Here is a 26,037-nt window from a genome sequence, read left to right as displayed (position 1 = left end):
ACGCATTCTCTGCTATGTGGGTGGGGGGCTTCAGAGATCTTCAATCAACTTAATAGAAGATCGCAACATAAGAGGATACTGTTCGTTGGATCATTTACCGAGGATATTGGCGTGGGAATTTTTTTTTAAAGGTACAGGTAAGTATTTCTGGTTAATTAAGAAAATTAAAGGACTTTATTCGTGGTTGTGTTTTTATTTCATTTAACCCTTTGTGGAAATGGGTAAGGGGTACTTTGTACCTCTATACTCATTTCTCCTGGGAGGGGGTGGGCATCTGAGGTCCCCTTCTTAAATGGGACTCCCAGATGCCACCATGAACCCCACCCCAGGGAGTCGTCGCCCCCACCTCCTCCTGGGGCACCGGAGGTGGGGAAGAGCCCTTTGTCCATGGATTGGACAAGGGCTCCGGGGGGGGGGGGGAAGGCTTGGCTGCCCCTCCCCCCCTGGACCCCCCCATACCATGGACCATGCAGGCTGGTATAGCTCAGGGTGCGAAGCCCCAGTCGGCCGGGGCTCCGCATTCTGGCTATCCCAGCCTGCATGGGGACAAGGGGTTACAGAGACTCGGGAGGGGGACCCCACGTCATTTTTTTTTCAGATTTCCCACACTCAGCGCATAAAAATAATAAAAATATATGTATATGTATATGTGTATATACGTGTATGTGTATATACGTGTATGTGTATATACGTGTATATACGTGTATGTGTATATACGTGTATGTGTATATACGTGTATGTGTATATACGTGTATGTGTATATACGTGTAAGGACTTACGAGGCCACAAGTATGAAAAAAGTGAAATACCATTTCATAATCCAGATCCATGGAGGATGCCATCTGCCCCCCCCCCCCCCCCCGTTCATTCCGCCATGGCACCTGCAGTAATACTGGCCCCGGTCGGGTCCCGACCCCTCCAAACGGGTTGGGTTCTCATTCCCCCCTCAATATGGCTGCCACAGATTGCCGCGGCTGCGCAGTCCGCACAGATGCGATTGCAATTTAAATGAACAATAAAAGTTTAGTTAACAAATGAATTATCTGTAAACATTTGTGAGATAACTTTTGTGTAATGTTAGGCTGCTAGCTGCATTGACTCTAAAAGGTGATTTGATATAACATGCAATTTTGGGTCCTTCAAAAAAATACATATATTCATGGGAAACAGTAAATTCGGGCGCCTGAGGCTAGTGGACAAATCGGGCGCCGCCATTCACTCCTATAATAAATATCGTTTAATGGGCGCCCGATAGGAAAAAAGGGCGCCGGTGAAAAATAACGTTTTAAAAGCGGCGCCCGGAGACTTAATGTTTTATTACTGCTTCTCATGATTACACATTATTTAATGATTTATACATTTTTAAATATTATTTTTAAACGAAAAAAAGTACAATATTTTTTTTCAAACATTATTTTTAAACGAAAAACAGTACTTTTTTTTTTTTTTTACATTATTTTTAAACGAAAAAACCAACAGGGGGGTCTTAGGTTTAGGCACCAACAGGGGGGTCTTAGGTTTAGGCACCAACAGGGGGGGTCTTAGGTTTAGGCACCAACAGGGGGTCTTAGGTTTAGGCACCAAAAGGGGGGTCTTAGGTTTAGGCACCAACAGGGGGGTCTTAGGTTTAGGCACCAACAGGGGGGTCTTAGGTTTAGGCACTAACAGGGGGGTCTAGGGGTTAGGGGTAGGTACAGGGAGGGTTACTTAGGCACCAACAGGGGGGGTCTTAGGTTTAGGCATCAACAGGGGGTCTAGGGGTTAGGGGTAGGTACAGGGAGGGTTACTTAGTAATTTTTTTTTTTAACGTTATTATACGTTTCAGTATTTAAACGAAAGATTAACGTTTTTACAATTGCCGATTTAATGCACATTATTTAATGATTTATTACTTTAAAAACCATTAATTTTAAACGAAATACAGTACAATACATTTTTAAACGTTATCCATGCTTATCGTTAAAAACCCGGCGCCCTTTTTTCCCAGCGCCCCTTTTTAACGTACGCATATTCATGTATGGTAAACTGTACACTGTATTAAGTCTCCGAACAAAAATATAGGAAACTCAGCTTGCAACAATGTCCTGAATGCCCCCATGACATGAACTGCGCAAAAAAAAAAAAATTAAATCAGTACACAGACGGTAGTGAAAAAAAAATGGAACAGAATTTAAAATGATCACATACAGCACTAAACCTTTTCAAAAAGGTTGTTTTTAAAACAATTAAATCAGGATGTGGTCATGAAAACAGGAAGTTTGCAATCATATTAAATTAACACTTATGATGTAATTTTGCACATCAGCAACATCCATAAACTAAGTAATTATTGCTGTCAAATGTATGTTTCGCCTTTTTTTTAATAAACTGTTTAAACTAGTTCAAACGTGGAGATTCTACAGGAAGCAGCCCAAAGCCACTTAAAGGACCTCTGTAGTGAAAATCTTAAAAAGTTAAAATACATGTTAACATATACAAATAACTGTCATTGGAACTAATGTGCACTATGACAGCTTAGTACTCCCCAGCCCCACCCACCAATTTTTCTATGCAATCTGTTACATGCCAGGCCAGAGCTACAGTGAGACAACATAAAGTTTGACAAATTACCCTGCATGTTAATAGCGTCCCCTACCACCAACAATTCCCTGGCCTTAGCTACATGCCTATCCCTATTCTCTTTCTAGCAATGGTTCCAAGAAGACATATGCTTCTGCAGCCTTGCTATGCCAGAATCAGCAACCCAACATTGTGCAAGCATACATATTTCTTAGGGTGTGCTAATGCAAAACTAGCCTTTCTTTCCAGTTTTCCCCTTTCTTTCCTCACTGTGACACAAACCAACCTTGCTATATTGTATACTCGCTGCACTCCACCCTTCTCTACAATGATCCTCACCAAGACTTGCTGAGTAAACACAAGGCTTGTCTCCATATTGTCAATGGATCTCAGAGTTGGGAGACATTCATTACGTTCCCTGATCATGGTTTTTTAATTCTAAAATCCTCACATATTGAGGACAACAGTACATACCTTTACAGTGTTCCCCAACCCTGTCCTCGAGGCCCACCAACACTGCATGTTTTGTATAAAGCCACAGAGGTAGTTAATCAACTCTGCTGAGACACTAATTGCCCCACCTGTGATTGTGAGTGGTTTCCTGCAAAACATGTACTGTTGGTGGGCTTTGACGACAGGGTTGGGAACTCTGCTGAGCATCTGTTTTAGGTAGTGAACACTGCACAAGATATACACTGCACTACATTGCTCAAGATGGAAACAATTCAATTTAAAAGATGTGTAAATAAAATGTGGCAGTAAAATAATCAGTCAAAGGGTCAATGACACTCAGTCAGTTCCAATCTCAGTTTATGTTGCCTATGCCACTTGTTTCTAGCCACAGACTAAGCAAAATAAAAAAAAATGACAACTGCAGCTCTTGCTGTCTTAGATATCAAATAAGCTGCAATATACTACAACTCACCCACAGTGTAATCACTTCCATAGTGCTCAGAGTTTAAAAGCCGTAAAGTCACCCCATCCACTAACATCAGCTTTGGACTAGACCTGTGATTTAATTTATGCTATCTGTTCCAGCTAATTCTTTTACATTTTTAAAATCTGCCTGCAATTAAAATAGGGAACAAAGCAACAAGGAAAAATATGTCAGCCCATTCACCAGAGCTAACAAAAAAAAAAACTGTTCAAAACGTCTTTTCTGAATCAACCCAAAAGCTGATATACAGTTCATGTACCAACACTGGCTTTGTTAATCAGCTGAGAAACAATACAACACTTTTTTTAAGCTCTGTAGCTCAGTCAGCAGTGATACGCTAAATACAGCAAAGTGTGACAAATGATTCTGCTGAACCAAAAAAGGAACAGAAACAAAAGAAATGAAAACGAATGCTTTGTTTCGTCTTCCTAAATAAGTCAAAATGAATGTATTGTCTTGAGTCCTTGTTTTTCGTAGCAGAACATTCATGTGTAAGAGGTTTAACATTTTCCACATTATTTACTGTAGTTTGGTTAGGTTGGTAAATAAAAAGGCCTTCATATCATCTCCTTACTCCATTATGTAGAGGGAAAGGGGATGTGACATCACAAGTCAACACTGACTGATAGAAAAACAGAAACAGACAGAGATTTCAATAAATCTCTATCTACTATTTGTGAGCTATGCAGAACATTGCAGCAGTGACGCTTCACACCATTACTCACTAATAGTCACACGACAAGTGCCTATGCTTCTCCACCGATTCGTAATAATAATGCAGCACCTCACTGTTCAATCACTAACAGAAGTGCATCAGTTCACTTCCCTGATCAAAAGCACTCTAGCTTTTCCCCCCACTTACGCCAATACACAAGGCACTAGCTTCCATTCTATTCAGGCATTGCAGGTGTTTTCCCCACTCTACCTTGTGCAAAACATAGCTGAATCACACATAGCTACCCATCTGCTTTGGCAGCCACGGACTCTGGCGTTTTTGATGATGACCGTGCTGGGAACTGATGAGTGAGAGTCGGGTCAAAGCCACTGGAACATATGGACAGGCAGCAATGTATGTAAAGTGCTTTCCAACTGCAGTGCTCTGGTGAGGAACATTTTCATTGGGATAGGGAGATGGAGTGTTATAATACATACACACTCCTGCCTCTAGCCGACGCGCACCCGATCAAACAAGTCAGGCCTACATCTTGCAGCATGTCTGAACAATTAATGCGACCAATTTCGGCCCAAAATTGGTTGCATTGTCAAATCGGGCATGCACTTAACAGCAGTGATTTTCATCTGATTATAATAATCAAATTAGAGGGTTAATCAGGGCCTCCAAGTCGCTTTATATATGGCCACCTAACAGTGAGATGTTTCTGGGCTGTATTATCTCTCTAAAGGTCACAGAGAAATTGCAGCATTTCCATCAGCAGGGCCGGCGCTTCCATAGAGCCAAAGGGGGCAATTGCCCCAGAGCCTGTGGGGGTCTCTCCAAGGTGCCCCTCCTACCCTCCAGCTATAGTGACCCATGACAGCGGGAATGCTGTGCGTTTACTCTGTATAGGAATAGGAGGAGGTGAATAATGGGGACCCCAAAATGCTTTTTAGGGGACATATGATGAACATCTAATGATATTGTGTGATGGAGAAGGGGGGGGGGTTGGATCAGGCCTGGCAGCCGGCTCAGAGGCCCTGGGGGTGATTTGGTTGCAAGGGGGCATCAGGGGGGCCCCAAAGGTACTTTTACCCAAGGGCCCCATTGTAGCTATAACTGACGCTGTCCATCGGGGGACTAGCAACTAGTAGATTCTGTTGGTGATCTGAGTATAATCCAAGATTTTACTTTTAGGGGCATTTTTGAAGCAAAAATGTTTCTTGGTTTATATCTCAGTTTACAAAGCACTTAATGAATACTGCAAAAAAACACAACATTGCAAATAAACATAACAAGGGATAAAATGTAAAAATCCATACTTACCACAACTAAGGTTGCTGTCCGTTTTTCTTGCCCATGATGGGATGCTCCAAAAATCATTTTCCCAGTTTATAATATTCCCTTTTACATCACAGGTAAGGTTTGCAAGTGAATTCATTGCTTTATCCCAAAGGCGAAAATTATAAACATCCCCTTGCAGTGGTCCAGATGCAGAGCTGTATGATCCTAACCTGAAGTTTCCACCACCTGGAATCATCAGATTTTTTGTCCCTGGACAGGGAATAGTCTGATAATTACCGCTGACGAAGAAAGATATATTGTCTAAATGGTTATCCCACACAATGCACAGCTGTTGAAATGAGGATGTAAATAATTCATTATTTCCATTTAAGGTTTTATTCAGTGAACAAAGAACTCCCGCAATAGATAGAACATAACCATTTCCTTCTTTTCCAAAGCTTAGGAGATCAGTAGTACTATTTTTATAGGAAAAAACTTTCCAGTTACTTATACTGTTGTTGGTGTTTGTAGCCTCAAAGCAAACAGTTAGTTGAGTCATTGGAGGAATAGAGACCTTGGGTGACAATGTAACAATTTCCGAGCTTTGGTTCTGTGGAATGGTGACTTTCTGGTTTCTCAAAGACACAGCCACTGATGAAGAAAGCAAAAAAAAGGCAAATTCAGAACATATTCTGTTGTTACATTCATCAAGTATGGCTGCAATAGAGTCATGGATAGATATGAAGTGGAATACATTCAGTGATCAATTACTTCTTGGTGAAAAAAATTGGTGATTTGGAAACTGAATTTTTTTGACTGAGCAGAAACTACATGTTTCCTGGGGCCTGGCCTCACAAGAACTCTCCACACATCCCACTTCCAAAGTAACCAGTTCCTGATTTATTGCCTCAAAATGCATTGCTTAGAGTAGTGTACTGGTGTGCCATTTTCTAAGCAACATTATGAATCAAACTGCCATTCTAACTATTTCACATTTATACTCCAATTCTGCTTTGTGTATGTTAATTGGAAACATTTTGACAACGATTTCTCAGTGCATCAACATAAATCTTACTTGACACCAGAATGCAGCCACCTAAAATGATCATCCTCAGTAAAAGTCTGATGTTCACACAGGCATCCCCCACTATCTGCATGAAACCTTGACAGAGGGATAGGAAGCCTCTTGTTGCTCTACCTCTACCCGTACTACAGTACAGTAGCTGCAGAATAGCAAAGCCAAGCCCCCATATCAGTAAACAAAGAGAATTGTGATTGAAATGAGGTTGAAGGGAAGGCCAGCACTAAATAGATGTATACACAGCTACAGTGACAGGGCCTTATGCTTACAGGCATAGACCATATAAATAAAGTCTATAAATTGTCTGCCTATACCACAGTTTTTGACATTTATTAATTTGAATTTTCATCATACATATAAATAATTGGAGTGGTACTCACAAAGGTGGGCTGCAGCAAAGGCAACTTACTGAATAGGCAGGTGGAGATTCGCAAAACTATCTGCACTCGGTTGTTCACAGGGATCCGGAGCATGGACGATTTCTTTAAAAAACAGGTACCAACTACAGTCCCTAAAACAAGGAGACTTCGATGCACAAGGGGGTAAGAGCACTTGCCAGTGCGTACTAAAATCTTTTCTATTACTCTAGTGTCGTCATTGAGGTAAGCCACCTCAGCTTTAATTTTAGCTGTTTTTTATGCAGTTTTATGTTGATTTGGACACCTCTTACCCCTTGTCTGCCTGCGCTAAATAGTCTTCCCACTCTCTGTAGGATCTTTAGCTATTGCGGTGCCCAGATTACTTACTGAGTGCAACCATAGCCATAACTCACATTATGGCCTATGGTGGCACCCAAATCATCGATGCAGCACTACCTAAAAATGATCTCGTTCTCGAACGCCTGAACATAGACTAAAACCTCGCCTTAGCCTAACTCTTTAAAGAACACATAAATATAACCTAGCAACTGATTTAACTACATTTCAACACTATTCCAATACCCCTTACTCTAAAATTAACCTTACATGCAATCTAATCTTACAGTGGACCCCATGCATCCTTCTTAAAACAGACAAGTTTATAGGACAGTAAGCATGCTTAGCAGCATCTCTGTCAAGAAACTGCATACTTCACATCTGCCTGCACACACAGGGCCTGTTCCATGGCTCTTTCAGTTGTTGCCATAGCCTCTTTCACTATATGCATGGCCAGGACTGCAAGGGTGTTCTTGCTCTCCCAACCCACTCTTTCCACCAATGTGGGTGCTGTAGAGTGATCATGTGGGGCAGGGGGCATGCAAGGTTTGCATTATTATGCAAAGCATTGAGTGACAGCCTTTCTGAGCTTCAGTGCATCAACCAATTGCGGTGCAATATGGCCTGGAAATCAGCACTTTAGAACTTAGAAGACAAGTGTAATTTGATGATAGACATTTTTATTTTATTACTTTTATTGGGTAAAAGTCACGCTATGAACTTCTGTTAAAAGGATGATTCTTAAATTTCATCAGCTGTAAAAAAATAGTTTGTAGGCAAATATGTTATAATTAGTGTCATGGGATTACCTAAGGAAATGCTTATCCATTATTCAACTTGATTACTTATTCAGATTGCTACTACACTAACACCTACCAGCAAGTTAGCTTCTCTGGAGGTAATGATGTATAAAGCTTTATTTCAAATTATAATATCAAGTTATACTTCACATTGCTATTATAATATCACTTACCCTGGATATACGTTGCACTGAAGCCTTTTTTCTGAATACTAAAGTCACTTACAAATGTTATTATCATCTCATTTCCAGTTGAGTTAAACGATAAGCCTTTTGCTGTGATTCCACAAAACTTTGAAGTACTCTCTCCATTGTTTATCGACAGGGAATCATACATACAGTTCTGAGCTTCTTCAACATCAAAGTCCACAAAGGTTAGCTGAATAATAAATCCAACTGGGGCAAGTAGTGTCCACTTGCAGTCTTGGCTGTTCGGGTAATGCTCAGGGTAGCACGGAGAAGTGAATTGTCCAGAAGGAGCAGTCAACGCTACCTTGCAGTTAGCACAGCTTAAAACTGTTGAGGAAAAAAACTACTTTAGTAAACATAAAAAACAAAAATGTCATAATACACTGTGGTATTCAAAAAATGCATAAGTTACATTTCAGAAAGGGTCTATGATTTTGTGTATACAATTGTAGTAATAAGACCAGAAACACAGGGAATAAAAAAACAACAACTCAGTAATCCATTAGCCATTTCCATGCAAGAGGATCCATATATGCCAATATGTATTCATATATGTCTGAAGGTACTTACTGGTCATAAAACACTACCGTACCAGTTTATCAGACCATTAAAAAAAGAGTAGTAAGGTGAAAATGTGCAACAGAATGTAGGACTTTATAACAAATCATACTATGTTTTTTTGTCCAATCTTACCATATCTATTAGGCAGAAGGGTAAACTGAGTGGATATGCTTTGACTGGTAGTTCATATTACATAGAAATGGTAAGATTGGATAAAAAAAGAGGTTGTATCATTAATGGCACCTTAATTGATTTTTGTAATACATTGGCTCTCTGCTGAGCAGTGTGTTCTATGGAGAAGGGAGCTGAAGGTTCGCCAATACAAGGACAAAAAGAAAGGAACAATAGCATTATCATTAGTGATTCAGAATGTAGGACTATATAACCCCACCTCCACCCTGCCCATAACACTCATAACACCACTGAAGGCAAAGGCTAAATAACAACTAAATGCTCCAGAAATGATCATGGGTTTATTATAGCTAGTAAAAAGTAGCAAAAATCCTAATTTCTATTTTATAATGTTTAATAAAGTTCCAAACTTCCAATTTAATGTAGCAGCCTCATGTAGGGAAACACCTCATAGGGTTGTATTGTCAATATAAAGGTTACAATGAAAATGATTTCTGAGCCTATATGAGATCCAACCACAGCTTAGTTCTTAGCTAGGGATGTGGAGACCAATATCATCTGTGGTCACACAGAGGGTGAGTACAATCACACACAGTATGTTTTCTTTACAACACTGTCATAGTAACCATTTTCGGATCGTGCCAGTTGAACTCTACATCCTGTTTGTGACTGTTTATTTCTGACAAGATGTAGATTTCAACATTGCCGCTGCTCCAGCCGATTGTGCCACTCTGCCTCCGCCACAGCTCACTCACCCTGCAATCCGTATGATGGCAGAGCTCTGTGAGCCGGTCAGGAGCAGATTTAATTGGCTCCTGACTCCGTGATCACTGTGAGCCAATCCTATTGGCTTACATTGATGACAGGGTCAGGAGTCAATGAAAGCGGCTCCTGACCAGCTCACAGAGTCTGCCGTCATAGTGATGGCAGTGTATAAATGCTGTATGCTAGGGCACACATTACTACAAGTACTAGGATCAATTTATTTCCTCACAAAGCTCTGGCTCTGCTGTAAAATCATCAAGATGCATCCAGATACAAAAAATATTTGCTCTGCAGGCTGCCCCATGTTCCTGCACAGGGTGGTTGCTATCAACTCCTCGGTGTATAGTCTAGTAATCACCTAGCTGAAAGAATCTTATTCAGATGGTAATAAGGGGTTAGGTTTACAGTAAAGTGTGTTTATAGTCTTCATTTCTCTGAATGTTTAGAAAGGCATTATCGGTATATCTTTATCAGGGCCCGTTTCCACTAGCGCAGAAACTGGGCCGAATCTAGGGAAAGTGTCCCCGCAGGCAAATCGGGCGGGGAAACTCTGTCATAGGAAATAATGGCACTCCCAGCCAAATCGCTTGCCCTAGCGATTCAGCCGACACTGCCATCAGTTTTCATGCGGGAGGCAGCGAATCCCATAGCCATGCATTGCACAGCCTCTGGGATTTGCCTGCGTACCCGCAGAACCAGAAACGCAGTCGCGCACAGTGGCTAGTGGAAACGGGCCCTCAAGGTTTCCTCACCTCCCCAGCATGGACAGTACTGAGCAACCGGAGCTTTGTTACATGCAGACGTGTACATCACAAGCAGTCAGTCAGGAGTGGTGTATACATATCTCCCTGACTGCTAGTTATATTACGGCTATAATACAGCACATCTAGCTACCTGTTACCTCCTTTGATTAGCTTTTCTCCTCAGACTCTCCTGTATTCTGTGAGGAGAACACAGTGAAGTATTTGTGAGCTGTGTTAGGGGCAAAGGATGGCTTTAAAGCAGAGATAAAGAACTGTGAGAATAAACAAAGTGTCCCTAACAATAGTGGTAATGTGAACCTTAATACAGAGTATTTAATAAAAAAAAACACTTTTTTTATCGATGGTTGTCCTTTATGCTGATAAGTTACTGGCATTGTACAGTCATGTGACAAAGGGTGCTGGGAGAAAAGAGATTAAAGTGAACGGAGGACCATTTTTAGCACCTCAATAGCACATTAAAAATGCATGCCAACAATATGTCTCATTATTAAAAAAACATCCATTTTACCTTTTCTTTTTACATTTAAAAGTTAGCAGAGGTTTTATTAGCCTACTTCAGCTGGCCTGCCCAACTGCAGAGGTTTCAGGCAGCTAAGGACTGGTTTAATTGTTTTATTGCACACATTAGCAAGAAGTAAACAATATCTTTCAACAACAGAGAAGGATCTGTAATTAGAACAGCTGCTTCAAAGAGTTTATCCAGAGGGAAGGTGTGAAAATAGCATCTGTGATTTCTGTAAATAATGACAGCTAGAAGGGAAGGGGGAACATATCAGCTCCTATAGCTATTAGAAACCAGGAGAAATTAAAGGGAAAAGTGCTTAGTTCCCTTTAACCTCACAGATGCAAGTTAAATAACAAACTAAGAAAACCTTGCTTGGCAGATAAATGCAAATGGCTGGTACTTTCTGGATGATCCATTACATTCAAATGAGGATGGCTATGGACTCTGTTCTGCTGTACATTTCACTAATTGGAAAAAGTATTAAAATATACATTGATAGAATAAAAGTGAAACAGTAAAAAAGTAACTTATAAGTAGAAATGTTATTTTTAGCAGCTAATGAATGCAAATGTTACAAAACTTTATAAATATATATGATCTGTATTGAATATTTAACACTTTGCTGGGTCTAGTATTCAGGGAATTAACAAGGTGCTAAAGCACCTGTGTTAACGAGCTTTCAGAAAATCCCCCTTCAATCAGATTAAAGATTTTCATTAAGAATGAATGAATTTTATCTTGGCACAATTTGATTAATTATTAATTATCCAACAAATACACAGGCTAACAATTTAGACTTAATTATCAAGAGAAATATTTTCTTTGCTGCTCTTGCTTATTCATCTAATCCATGGAAAAAACAGCTCCTAGCAATGTTGTCGTAAGATCAAACTTTTTGCTGGCTTGGAAACATTGTACTTAAAAGCTGAAACACTATTGCCCTTAAGGTAAGTATCTTGGCATCATGGGATCATGTGTTTCTGCAGCCAACTTCCAATGAAGATAAAAAATCTATTTGGAAGTCAAGTGTAAAGAAAGCTGGCAAAGCGAATAAGTAAATACTTGTGTGTATGTGTATAATCTATATGCGTGCGTGTATATATATATATATATATATATATATATATATAAATAAAACTTTGTGGATACTGTGTTGGGAGTGGTCTGTTGCACAGTGCCCAAAGAAATGTATTAAATTATTATTAGTTTATGCGGCACCAACATCCTCCATGGTGCTGTACAATTGAAAATAGTGCCCAAAATTAAATTGACATACAAAAGCAATATGAATTCTATCTGCATGGAGATTGTATATTCTCCCTGCATTTTCATTAGTTTCTTCTGGGTACTCTGGTTCCTTCCCACATCCCAAAAACATACAGATAGGTTAACTGGTTCACACCAATAACATTGGCTTTAGACTACAACATGGGACAATGACTGACTACGGTAGGGGATAGATTGTGAGCTCCTCTGAAGGACAGAGAGTAACAGGACTATGTGCACTATGTAAAGTGCAGTGGAAGATGTCATCAATACAATAATCCACAACAATTATAATGTATAGTTATATAGCCCCCTTTGTACAAAATACATGTAGAGGGGTAGCCATTAAGTACAATCAGGCCTAGATATAGTAAGAAAAGGACCAACCTATACAAACATCTCTCTGATATAACTAGGATCAGGTCATATATAAGATAAGGTCATACATTTGGTCCCAGGTGTATTTAAAAAAAAGGTTTATGTAAATAAAACACACAAAAGTGCCAATAAGTGTACTGACAAAAGGGGCTTTAACTAATTTAACTAAATAGAGATTTTATTTTTCTCTTCTCCAGACCTTCTATGAAATCATATAAATACATGGACTCCTGCGCACTATGCAAAGAGAAATTATTCGATTTATTAGACTAAAATCAATTAAATGAAAAAAATTCACAGTAAAAGATGGTCAAAGATGTCTCTAGCAAACATTAGAAAAAACACCCTTAGCTGTCTAGCAAAATATCCTGCGAGCAATCTCACACCTCATCCACGCCACCATACACACTGCGAGATCTCGCACAGATAATTGGACAGATCACAGGGATCGCTCCTGCAATGTTCCTGTAGATAGAGCCTCCTTCTGGCTCCTAAATCAAGATAAAATGTATACAAAAACCAATATGCATGTGTAGATAGCATAAGACATCAAAATCCACTTGTATTTTGGCAATCCTAAATCGATTTCATATCTTGCACAGTTTATAGTTTATATAGAGCAGCACAATAGCGGCATTCGATAGAAGGCGTGTATCTCCTAGTACTCCTATTTCTACTTCTATGAAATCAAGCTGTATCTTGATTTTAGGAGGATACCATCTAATTCTATATAAGCTGACTCTGTCTGAACCATTGTATGTACATAATAGTACTTCTTTGAAATGAGAAAACACATTTAAATCAGTTTAATGACCGCTATAAATACAACTAGCTGAAGCTAAATGTGAATGCAAATGCAATCATATCAAACATTTTCCTACTCATAGAACAGAAAATGTAAAGTAGTGTGCAAATGTGAGAGTGCAATAGCTGGGCCATTTTGTGGCACTCTGCACTGTTATTGCCAAATAAAAGAATCGCATCATAGGCAACTAGTAAGCTTTAAAGGTCAGCAGATGGTGAAAACATTGTAAATGACGTACTTAAAAAAAATATATGTATGAATGAATTTAACAACTATCTAAATGGATAACCACATATGTACTTTGTTAGATGACTGGAACTGAAAGGTTCATTTTTATGCTATCATTGCATTCACAGATCACCTTTTTTGGTAAAAACTAAGCCTTCATACACAGCAAACAGGATTGAAGCATTATGCAATGCATAACAATTATTTAGTAGGTTACGTGACTATTATTGCAAAGAAAATGATTACCACTGCATTACTTCATAAAGAAGCACAGAAGACAGACATTCGTCTCATAACTAGAATACCATAAATAATACAAAAAAGAACAACTCGTTAGGCTAAAAAATGTACATGGATATTTATATTCAAGAGTTATGTGAACTTCAGTGGAATGGAAAAACAGCACAGCAATACTGACAGCCAGAATAAGGCAACAAGCATTAGATGCCTAAATCTGAACCCAAGGGATATAGGTATAAAAATATAGAATGGGTGGTCTATGAGAAGCAAATCATTCTGAGACCAACCTTTTAGTAACGAGTCATTTCAGCCTGTTATAGCCTGTGATAAAAACAGTTGTTTACTTCTGTTTTCTGCATTACTGAATGTAATAATGCTTAGTTAATAGAACCCAACGTGTGAAAATATTACCTAGGAGAAAACTCAGGAGAAAACGTGTATTGAATATGGGCAGTCTGCAGCTTTTTTAGGCGTACTGAGAACAATTATTTGCACTATTTTAAAAGAAATGTTGTTCTGCAGCATTTTTTTTTTAATTATTTCAACAGTAATTGTAATCAATACTATCCCATCTAACTCCTTTGAAGAATGCATTCACATTTTTACAGTCCTATGCAATTTACTGCATTAACCTAAAGAGTATAAAATCTTATTTAAATAAATAAAAATAAACATGGCATTCTTCTCTCAGATTTCATTACTCTCTTGCTAGCTGACAGTACAACCTGTTAGACAACTATTATGTAATAACTAAATAGCTATGTAATTGTCCTCTGTACTGTATTTTGTGTCATTTAACACATAAAAAAATGGCACTGCTGACAGTAATGATCATGAGTTATTAGTGATGCATGCAGTCAGTCATGGTACTATCATTTATAAAACACCATCTTAAAATAATTTATTAAAAGCCGGGTAACAGCTAATTATTTCACGCTCTATGTTCAAAGGAATTTTCTTGCATTCCACTTCTTCAAGACATCTATGCAATAATAGTACATTAAACAGCAGCTGAAATTAATTTCTTAGCTTTTTGGATGCTGTAGGATTTAGCTGACCAGTACAGGATGCAGTTAAACATAATTGTGATGCTTTTAAGACAAGCAGTTCATTTCACATACACAAAAAGTCATGAGGAAATTTGGGCAACCGGTATTTACATTACTATTAGTAGAATATCGGTAATGTTACCAATGTACTACTAGCGCCGTCCATAACCTATCACACTCAAACTAACCCTTCTTATCTCATAGAAAGGTAAAGGATGTGTTCAGCACCTTAAAATATATAGAATTGCAGAAAACTGCTCCAAAACTGGGCAGCAGTGAACTAGTGGTTGCATTCCAGTTATGACTCTTACATAAGGTATCGCAGCACCAGGTTGTGCATGCTGTGTGACATAGATAAGTAAGGCAGATTTATTAGCAGTAAAAAAAAGGAGCTGTACCAACCTGCTGTTTGCTGCTTTTCTTCTCTTCTAAAAACAGGTTATAGTAATAAGACTGAGAGTCTCAGGCAGGTGGGTGGTCAGGGTGGCTGAAGCCGAATGGCACACATACCATAGACAACCATCTTAGATAACCATCAGACATTCAAGCCCTCCAATAAACTGACAACCATTTCAGTACAAGAGGGACTATTTAACTTCCTGGAACAATTTTCAGTTCATTGATCTGTTTGTCTATCATAGCTGAATGAAGACGCTACGTGTTTGGCACACATTCAGTGTGAAAATCTTCATTAATGTTTTCATCACGATAACATATTAATTTAGACTTAAAATTAGCTGACAGGGTAGAGTTGCAGCTTCATCACCAGGAGCTTTTTGTTCCCAATAGCAGATGCCATCTTAATATAACTTTAAAATTCCTAATCTTTAGCATTAATTAAATGCCTTTTATGTTACACACTTTCAACCAATTAGATAGTTATGTGCAAATTAGATGAATTTGAGCCGTGGAGTCGGTGGAATCAGAAACTGAGGAGTCTGAGTCGGATGGTTTTTGTACCGATTCTACAGCCCTGGATTGTAAGCTTGCAAGAGCATTTTCTCTCCATTTGTGTCAGCAAAATTTAAAAAACATACAACATTTTACAAAATTTTCATGATGGTGGTCCTTTGAATGTAAGGACATTTTTAAAGGGCCTGATCAAATTCACCTTTACTCCTAAGTTTTCTCCTAGGAGATCACTTTTTATCTTATGTTTAGATTAACTTTTTAACACTCTGCGATTGAAAGTACTACAATACAAGTCAAAATTATGCTGAGTATTTTCTTGCTTCCTGGTGGCTAAAGGGTTATTTTATTGATAAGATCTTAAAATATGACCTAGGAGAAATCTTGGGAAAAAAAAGTGAATTGGATCAGGCCCAACATCTACTGATTGACACAACTAGCTAACTGTAACAACTGCTAGCAACAACAACAAATAACATTTGTAAAGTGCTTTTCACCAGTAGGACTCAAAGCGCATAAGCATCGCTCAGACCAATAATTGGTTGATTGGTTATTTGTGGTACAGAGGAAGAACTCTAGTCCAGAAATACCAGGCTAAACAAGTGGCTTTTCAGTCTGGGTTTGAATAACTCCAGGGAAGGGTCTGTCTTTACTGGGTGCAGTAAAGAGTTCCAAAGGGTAGGGGCAGCATGACAGAAAGCTCTGTCTCCAAAGGTTTTGGGGTGCACTCTGGGAGTGACCAAGTTTCTGGATCCTGCTGATCTGAGGTTGTACGAGGTGTGGTGCAGTTTCAGCAATTCCTTCATGTATCAAGGGCCAATTGTGTAGAGATTTGAATGTCAACAGTCCAATCTTGAAGAGTATTCGTCGTTTTACAGGTAACCAGTGCAGTGAGCAAAGAATCAGTGTAATGTGACAGTGGCAAGGCTGGTTTGATAGCAATCTGACAGCAGCGTTCTGCACTAATTGCAGGTGGTAAAGGTCCTTGTTTCGGAGGCCTGCATAGAGGGCATTGCAGTAGTCCAGCCGTGATGTAATTAAGGTGTGAACTAGGACTGGGAGATCCTCTGGGGGAATGAGATATTTAATATTTGCAATGTTCTTCAGATTAAAGTAGGAAGATTTGTCTACAGCGCAGATTTGGTTTCTGAAGCTCCATTCCCCATTGAGGTCAGAGCTATTCATGCCTGAATTCCCAATCCTGATTGGTGTTGATATAGGATAGAGCTGTTTTGATGCCAAGCGCTGGCTTTGGAAAACAAGGACCTCAGTTTTGTCAGCATTCAGTTTCAACAACCAGTTGTCATTCATCAATGCCTGTAGCTCAGCTAAGCAAGATTTATATTTTGAGTAGGGTCTGTTCCACCAGGTTTGAAGGACAGGTATAGCTGCATGTCATCGGCAGTGGTACGTCAGGCCATGTTGTTGGATAATAATACCAAGTGGCAGCATGTAGATTGCAAATAGCAAAGGGGATAGGATTGATCCTTGTGGCACTTCAAATTTTAGAGATGCAGGGTTGGACATGAAAGGTCCTAGGGATACTCTCTGTGTTCTGTCAGTCAAGAATCATTTGAACCACTGGAGGACTGAGCCACTGATGCCACAGTACTCATGCAGTCTGTTAAGCAAGATTTCATGGTCAACTGTATCAAAAGCTGCTGAGAGATCCAACAGGATTAGGATGGAGCATTGCTCTTTGTCCCTTGCCATGAGCAGATCATGACAGACTTGGATGAGGGCTGTTTCACAGCTGTGGTGTTTTTTTAAAGCCAGATTGTAGAGGTCCATGATGTTGTTTGCTGAGAGCCTGGCCTCTAGTTGCAGGTAGACAGCCCTTTCAATAACATTACCTAAGAAGGGGAGGTTGGAGACAGGTCTGTAGCTACTCATTGTATCTGGATCCATGGAAGTTTTTTTTTTTTGTTTTTTTTTTAAAGAAGTGGCTTGATGATTCCTTTATTTTAGCAGCTGTTATGTACCGATTCTAAATAGATCTCTTGGATAGGGTCTATTAGCAAATGTGTGAAAGGTTTGGCTCGACACAGATCATTTTCAAAAATTGTAACTACTAGATAAATAATTCAGTACATTAATTTGATAATAGAGTAAGAATTAATATTAGTTAGTGGTAGATGGGTTTTTTTTATGATTGTCCTGAGAAATCATGTGCATGGAAAATGTTTTCCTCCTGCCCTTTTCCTTGCATTTTTAGCCCCAATCTCTGATGTTGGGATACTTCATGTTAAATTAGACATCACCTTTGGAATGTTAAAGAGTAACTGTCAGGCTGCAAAAGCTAATTTAAACCTCTATTCTCCTGTGTTAAACGGTTTAGAAGGAAGCCAAAAAGGCAATACTGAAGTTAAAAATCTCTCTTACTTTCATTTTTGCTGAATAGCAAGCCTCTTTATTCCCAAGCTCCTAAGGAGGCCGGCAGGCCGCATAACAGATACTGCAAAGCATGTTGGGGCTGCTTCTTCTCCCTACTGCACTCCCTTGGTTCTCCCCTTCATTTCCCTATCCCGCCTTAAGGCTGCTTTCACAGTGAGAAGTTACAGGCTCATGTTACAGCAGCTTGTATCTTGCAGCCCAGCTCACAGCACTGAAAAATCAATGTGCTGTTCACTGGGCACATGTTCCGTTAGAGTATACTGCATGAGTCTGGTATTGTTCCTAGCCACATGGCTAATTATTATTCATTGCACAGTAGTGTTGTCCGGATCATGAATGATTTGGATCTTTGATCCGTATCTTTTTTGTGAGTCGAATCATCAGGAAGCAGGGTAAGGGAGGATATTACATCACAATTGGCTTCATACAAGACAGACAAACATGGAACCTGCCATGAGCTGTCAGGAGCATCAATCTCTGCAAATACTATATAAAAATTATGTGAAATCCAAACGTGGACAGTGAAATGCATATGTAATGTAAGTACAGCCAATATTTAGCTACTGATATATGTGGTTTTTTTTTCACTGAGACCCTATACCTAACAGCTCCTCTTTAAGGGAAAAATATAGAAGCTTTCAAATTCAAAAAGTTAACAAAGGTAGAAAAGCACAAAGTTTTACAAAATAGACACACAATTTTTTAAAATGTATTTTTCAACATATGTATATTTTTCTCGTAGGACAAGCAAGGGTTACATTACCAGTAACACAGTTTTATAGAATGGGAAAAGCAAAAGTCAGGATATTTTCTGAAGGTTAATGCTTAAATCTTTCTTCCCATAGCACCAAGTTTAACCTCTGAGTGACACCAAAATTAATGAAGACAACTTAAAATATAGTATAGGGGGGGAAGCTGTATACAATTCTTTTAACTGTATAAGCTAGGCTGGCCACAGAAAATGGGATTCTAGACCTATTTTCCCAATTGCAATTTGTAACTTATCTAACAATTGCAAACTTTGCTTTCTAATTATTAAAGAGATTGTTATATATGGTAAGTTATATAAATTATATTATTTTTCAGAGTGTTCAGCGTTTTCAGAGTGTGATCATTTACATTTGTGCCTTAGAAACCCACACTTTTGCAGAGGGACATAAAACTACAGCCACACTAGAGACGTTCATTTATAGCTTGAAAAAATACAACAGAATGACAACATGAATTGTGCTGAAATTACTTCTTAGCAATTCAGCAGGAAACCACCCAAAATTACAGAATGTGCATCACTTAGCAGTACATCATGGAATTTCTGCCAAATAAACAATGGATGCCAAGTAAAATTTAATTTCAGTGTCCTTCCCATTACATTGTCTGTATCAGATGATCCAATGTTTCTTGGACAACTGAGAGAAAATAGCAAAGCTATGAATGGGTACATTATATCATTTTGCAAATTAATCCACTGGTCACTGTTTCTGAAAGTAAAGAACAAAGCGAGCCCTATTGAAAAGTCTAGATAAGTAGTGTGTCCACAGCAAGCTGTCATTTTTCATTTTCTCATCATTACTGCTCTCCATGTAGTCAGAGGATGAGCTGATCAAGAAAGAGAAATGGTGTTGTCATCACCAGTTGTAATATGATATTTTTATGTTGCAGTCATGGTAGTTCCACAATGTGTTCCTTTTTATATGTTTAGCCCTCAGCATCCTTATCTTGTATTTTCTTTGCAATAAACATGGCGGGAAATACTTGAACGATTAATTATTTAGCAAGAACAAATTGCTTAAAACAAAAGAATAATATTAAACTTTAACAGTATTTTGCCTAAAATTAGTGTAGATGGTTGGTTGGCTGTGTGGTTGGGTTGGTTGATTACAGTGGGGCAGCAAACAAATAACATTCTTCAGTGTTCTATTTTACACAAGTTACTTCATACGAATAGCAGTAATTCAATTTACTTTTTCCTGAGTTTTCTGTGGGAGATTTTTTTTTCTTTTTATCTTAGAATACCTCTTTAGCTTCTAACAAGTGAAAAAAAAAAGTTAACTTAAAACAAATTGTCCTAAATTAGGTAATTTAGGTTAAGTACTTTTTAACTTGGTAGGAGCCAAGAGTATTTCATTGTAAACATATTTTTGAAAAAAAAAAACTCAGATTTAAAGGATATTTCTGATACTATAAAAAAAAATAAAAATCAGATTTACTTACCTGAGGTTTCCTCCAGCCCCCGAAAGCTTAGGTGTCCCTCGCCGCAGCTCCACTTCAAGCTGGACTCCCGGGGTCCCCTCCATATCAGCAATCGACCCGGTCAGGTCGGCGCCAACTGCTCATCTGCAAGTGCAGTACTTCTTACCGGCTTGGAGCTGAGCTGCAGCAAGGGACACATTGGCTTCCAAAGGCTGGAGTATACTAAATCTAATTCGTGTTGTGCTTCTGCAGCCAGGAGCATTCTACGCAGTAGTATTGTGCAGGCGCAGAACACTCCTGACCATGGGAGTGCGGCAGGGGCATGCAGCGACTGGCTAGATTACCGAAGAGGGGGGATAACGTGAAGCGAGTGGTCGGAGAGGACAGCGAGGGAGCCCATAGGCCTCATGGGGCTGGAGAAAGGCAAGTGTAAATACAGCCATTATTGGGCATGCCCAGTTCAGATGCCCTTGTTCACACCCTGGTAAACTTCTGGGACACTGAACTAAACCGCTAACAGAATGGAGAATAGGATGGACCCTAAGGACAACAAGCATCCAGGAGAGATTCACAAGTACCCTGGCACCCTAAAGTTGTGATTCAAAAGTGTTTGTGTGCTTTAGGTGTGCTTTAAGATTTAGACAAAACTTCAGAGGTAGAAGGATAGCTGCATTTATAATTGTAGTACAGTTATCCTTTAGGCCTCTTTCACAGAGGCCTTATTTTTCACTGCGTTGTGTCTCTTGGTGCGTTTTCGTCACATAGTGATGGAACAAAAACGGCACATGCGTTACATTAAAAAAAAACGAAAAACATTACTGAGCATGTGCAACACACATAACGTAGCAAATGTATTGCTAAACGCACAGCATGCAGCACTTTTTAAATATTGCTACACATTACACACAACGCAACGTGTGCACTGTGAATGTCGCAAAGATTTTGTATTGCTGTGCGTTAGTCTGCGTTATTTTTTATAATGTGCGACTTTAACGTCCCACTGTTAAAGAGGCCTTAAGGTGAATAACTGTCCCCTGAATTTTTTTAATAGTGATAAAAGACTACACTTTGTATTTATATGTCCATGAGCCTGCAATTTGGACTTACGCCACACTTTCAACAAGAACTCCCATATGCTCCTGAAAGGAAGATAAAAAAAAAAAAGACTCCTTACCCTTCCTTAACTGATTACCACCAACTTGGAAACTGAACTGTATTCTGATAAGTAGGTAGTACTCAGGGCCGGATTTGTACTTTTTACCGCCCAAGGCCCACTAACACCAGCCGCCCCCCCCCCCCCCCTCTTCCCCGACAACAGTGGGGTTAGAAAAGGTTTAACAAACAAGGAAAAGTGGAGAGGTTAGGGATAAAGCGGAGTCAATGTAAGGTAAAAGTAACAAAAAGGCGGTAAGTGGAAATTAAAGGCTAGGAACTTGGGAAAATTAGGGTGAGGCTATGAATTTGAGAGTGGGATATGGGAAAATGGATAACATTAAGTATCAAGTTAGGGTTACAGATCAAGAGATTAGGGTGATTAAATTGACTAAGGACATTTAAGGTAGCCATACATTTAGCTATTTGCTAAACAATCAACCATTTGATTCCATCATTTTATAGAATCTAAAGAGTCAATCGAACAGGATGTGCAAAATATTGGTTGATTGCACAGGGATCAGCTACTGTTCACCTATCATTCGCTCGACTCTGAATCAATTTTTGCATTTAGAACATGGAGGTACAACATAGGTCAGATCGACTAGTGAAGGTGAATCACATAGAATATCGCTTGTAGTGTGCGGGCCACTAGTCAATTGACTTTCGATCAACCACACTCAAGTTGATCGCTTAATACATTTTATTGCTTTATCGATTGAATCAGAATCACTTGATGTATGTACATTTAGTGAAATGACTGTGTACTCTGTAAAGTGCTGCAGAAGATGTTAGTGCTACAGAAATACATAATAATAATATGATAGGACATAAGACTATGACAGATTAGATTGTAAGCTCAGCTGAACACCCCACACTACGGGATATCAACCTGTGTATCTACAATATGTATGTAGTGCTCGTCTCACCTTTCTATAGATATATCAAACAATTTGGTAAACCAAAGGGAGCTCATAGCAAAAGAATATAAATTTATTAATACACAAAGCAATGAATAGCAATGAATGCAGAACTGTCAACAATATAAAAACACCCTCCCTAAAACCAAACCAGATCAATGGGGTAAATAGCATGTGTCCCTAATAGGAGTGCACTTCCTATATACTGGAGATTCAAGCATGCATAATATCTTCAGGCCCAATTGAACTGTAAAGTGATGGTGTGCAGCTGATCAGCCTCATAAGTGTGGAAGATCTTCAGATTCCCCCCGTGTGCAGATAAGCACGCCTCTGTGTTAAACACTTACGCAGCCATTACTGACACAGGCAGTGTCAAACCTCCCCAGCGTCAGAGGAAATTCAAGCCAGCTATATGCAGTAGTGTTGGTCCACTCACGTGTGCAGCCTCGGGGCCCCGGCTGCCATTCAATTCCTCACTTCCCAGACGGGACTCGTGGTGTGGCAGCTCTCTCCTCCGTAGGTTGCGGGGTGCGGCGAGTGTAGCCGTATGCGACCCGACCCTGGACCTTGGATGCTGCAGCTGTTTGGAGGAAGGTTGCGGAGGCACGGGGGGAAGCCACGCCTACCGGCCGAGGAGCGTCACCACCACGTAGCACGTGACGCGTTTCATCCAATCAGGATTTCATCAGACGTGTGACGTCAGGGTAAGACGCTTTGCTTTTATGCCCATCTTGGGCTTCCCAAATTTGCATAAGATTTAAAAACGACAGTTCAGCGTATGCCATATACAAACCATGCAAAAGGCAGATCAGGTGTAGCAACACAATGCTCCTATTCATAGGAACACCTTAATGTTCAGATCTTTATTTAAACCAGTTGGCATCAGACTCCCACATCTATAGATTAACTCCGACTCCTTCTTTCTGAGTTCACAATCAAAGTCGCCCCGTCTGGGGCTAATGTTCAGTTTATATATTCCCATGGCCATCAGACCTTTTGGGTTTGCATCGTGATCAGATTTGAAATGTAGCACCATTGGGTTCAATTTCTTTTTATCAACATTAGGGTTCCTTATATTTGCCACATGTTCTCTTAAGCGTACATTGAGGGCTCTGTATGTTTTGCCAATGTATATACGATCGCATGGGCAGCGGATCTGATAGACAACCCTTTCAGTATTGCAATCAATTCTGTCGTTGACATGAAACGATTCAGATCGGTCCCAATTGTAATACATAGTGTCTTTTTTAATGAACCTACACATATCACAACCTGCACAAGTATACATTCCCTTTTTCTTTTTTTGTATATCTTTTTTGCGCCTGTCCCAACCAAATTCACTGCTGACCAGAATGTCACCCAAATTTGTACTCCTTCTGGCGGCTATATGGGGGTACCCTCCCACAGCCTTTGCTATTATCGGGTCCCTCCCCAACAAATGCCAATGTCTATTAAGAATATCCCTAACTTCTTTAAAATGAGCCCCATAGGTCATCACTATTCTAGACACTCCTGCGTCAGTTTTTGATTTGGTTGAGGCAGGCTCCATCCCCTCTGGGTTAAATTTTGGACCAAGGAGGGTCCTTCTTTCCCTTTTTAGTGCATTGTGGTATGCCGTTTTCACAATTTTGTTCGGGTACCCCCTTGCCTTTAATCTAGTCATCAAATCCCCTGCTTCTTTTTTAAACACATTGATATCAGCGCAATTTCGCCGCAGCCTTAAGAACTGGCCCGTGGGAACAGCCCATTTTTGTGCAGGTAGATGTGCGCTATATGCAGACAAGAGGGTATTGCCCGAGGTTTCCTTCCTATCGGTTCTGGTTGTTAGGGAGGTGCCCATTTTTCCTATCAGTAAGTCCAAAAACGAAATTTCCTGCAGACTATAAGTGAATGTCAAAAAAATATTCCTATTGTTCATATTCAGCTCAAGAACAAATGACTTCAAATCTGCCTCTGTACCTTTCCATAGGACAAAAATATCGTCCACATAACGTATCCAGAGTGCGACGTGCTCCCCATACCCACGAGTGGCCCGCACCACCTCCTGCTCCCAAAATCCAAGGTGGAGACACGCGTAGGCAGGGGAGCACGCCGCCCCCATGGTCACGCCCCTTTTCTGTCTATAAATGTTTCCATTGAATTCAAAAAAATTGTTATTCAAAATTATCTTCATGAGGTCAAGGATAAACTCACCCTGTCCATCATAGTCAGTGTAATACACCCCCAAATAATGTTCGAGAGCTTCTAGGCCTTTATCATTGGGTATGGAGGTAAAAAGCGATTCCACGTCCAACCCGACGAGTAGCCAGTCCTTTTCGACATGTACCCCCTTGATGCCTGCCAGCACATCCCTGGTGTCCATAACAAAAGAGGGTAAATTGCTTACAATGTGTTTAAGCTTCAAATCTACATATTTTGAGATCCTTTCTAGAGGGCTATTATTCCCTGAGACGATAGGACGTCCCGGGGGAGCCTGCAAATTTTTATGAGTCTTCGGCAAAATGTAAAAAGTTGGAATAGTATACTCTGTCACCATTAGGTACTTTAATTCCCTTTCAGCCAATATTCCATCTAAAAAGGCCCACTGTAATTTTAAATTAATTCTCTCTATCAAATCCTTAAATGGGTTGACTCTCACCCTCTCATAAGTGGATTGATCACTGAGAAGTCTCCTGACCTCAGCTTCATATTTGATTCGAGTCATTATGACTACATTTCCCCCCTTATCACTTTTCTTTATTATGATGTTAGGATTTTCTTGTAATTGAGTTAAGGCCAGCCTCTCATCTTTAGATAAATTATCTCTACCTTTTTTTCGCCAATCAATATTCTTTAGGTCTTCAGCGACTAGATCCATAAACATGGATACATACCTATTTGAACCCAAAGGGGGCATAAATGAAGATTTAGGGCGTAATTTTGTAAATCTAGAGCAACGGTCCTGAGGGCCATCATCTGCCTCAATAAAGAGCTGTTCAAGATCTATATCGTCTACATCGATAGGGGATTGGGGAGTCATGGACACCACGGACGCGCCGGGGGCATCAGGGGAGTACATCCATCTCAAAAGCACACGTCTCAAAAATAGCTGGATATCTTTAAAAATTTCAAATTCATTACCGCCACTAATTGGGCAAAAACTTAATCCATATTTCAACAAAGTTAATTGTGTATCCGAAAAACTTTCATCAGTTAAATTAATTACATCAAGGGTTTCTGGGCACCCCCCTAAAACTACATCATCGTCCGATCCCTCGCCCTTGTCAACATGCCTCTTCCCTCTTCCTCGTTTCCCTCTCCTTCTTCTTCGCCTAAAAAATCCTCATTATCGTTAGATTTGGTGTTATTTCTCCTTCTACCACCTCTTCCTTTTCTATTTCTATTCTTTTTTAGGATACTCTGTTTTTTGGGGTTGTTTTCACCCCCAGAGGAATCAGCACCAGATTCTTCAGAGTTGCTACCCCAGCCAACCCTTCTTCCCCCTCCGCGTCTTGAGCCGTATTTCCGGCCCCCGAGGTTGAAAATATCACCTCTTTTATAATCTTCCACATCTCTCATAAATTTCTTATCTTTAGATGAT

The 26,037-nt window shown here is 39.7% G+C and overlaps 1 protein-coding gene across 7 annotated transcripts in view; it reads right to left on the bottom strand.

The window, feature by feature from the left end:
* The window catches only part of ADGRG6 (adhesion G protein-coupled receptor G6), a 236,862-nt gene that overhangs the window by 130,548 nt on the left and 80,277 nt on the right, over positions 1 to 26,037 (bottom strand). For all 7 annotated transcript variants that reach the window (XM_068232044.1, XM_068232047.1, XM_068232048.1 and 4 more), the window contains exons 3-4: positions 8,185 to 8,526; positions 5,478 to 6,086 (exon numbers count right to left, since the gene is read on the bottom strand). In XM_068232044.1, coding sequence (XP_068088145.1) covers positions 5,478 to 6,086; positions 8,185 to 8,526 — 951 coding nt within the window. The remainder of the gene's footprint in view (positions 1 to 5,477; positions 6,087 to 8,184; positions 8,527 to 26,037) is intronic.

Source organism: Hyperolius riggenbachi, chromosome 4, assembly GCF_040937935.1.
Source record: "Hyperolius riggenbachi isolate aHypRig1 chromosome 4, aHypRig1.pri, whole genome shotgun sequence".
Lineage (NCBI taxonomy): Eukaryota > Metazoa > Chordata > Amphibia > Anura > Hyperoliidae > Hyperolius > Hyperolius riggenbachi.
Note: the sequence above shows the minus strand (reverse complement) of the source record. Positions and strands in the feature narration are given on the sequence as shown.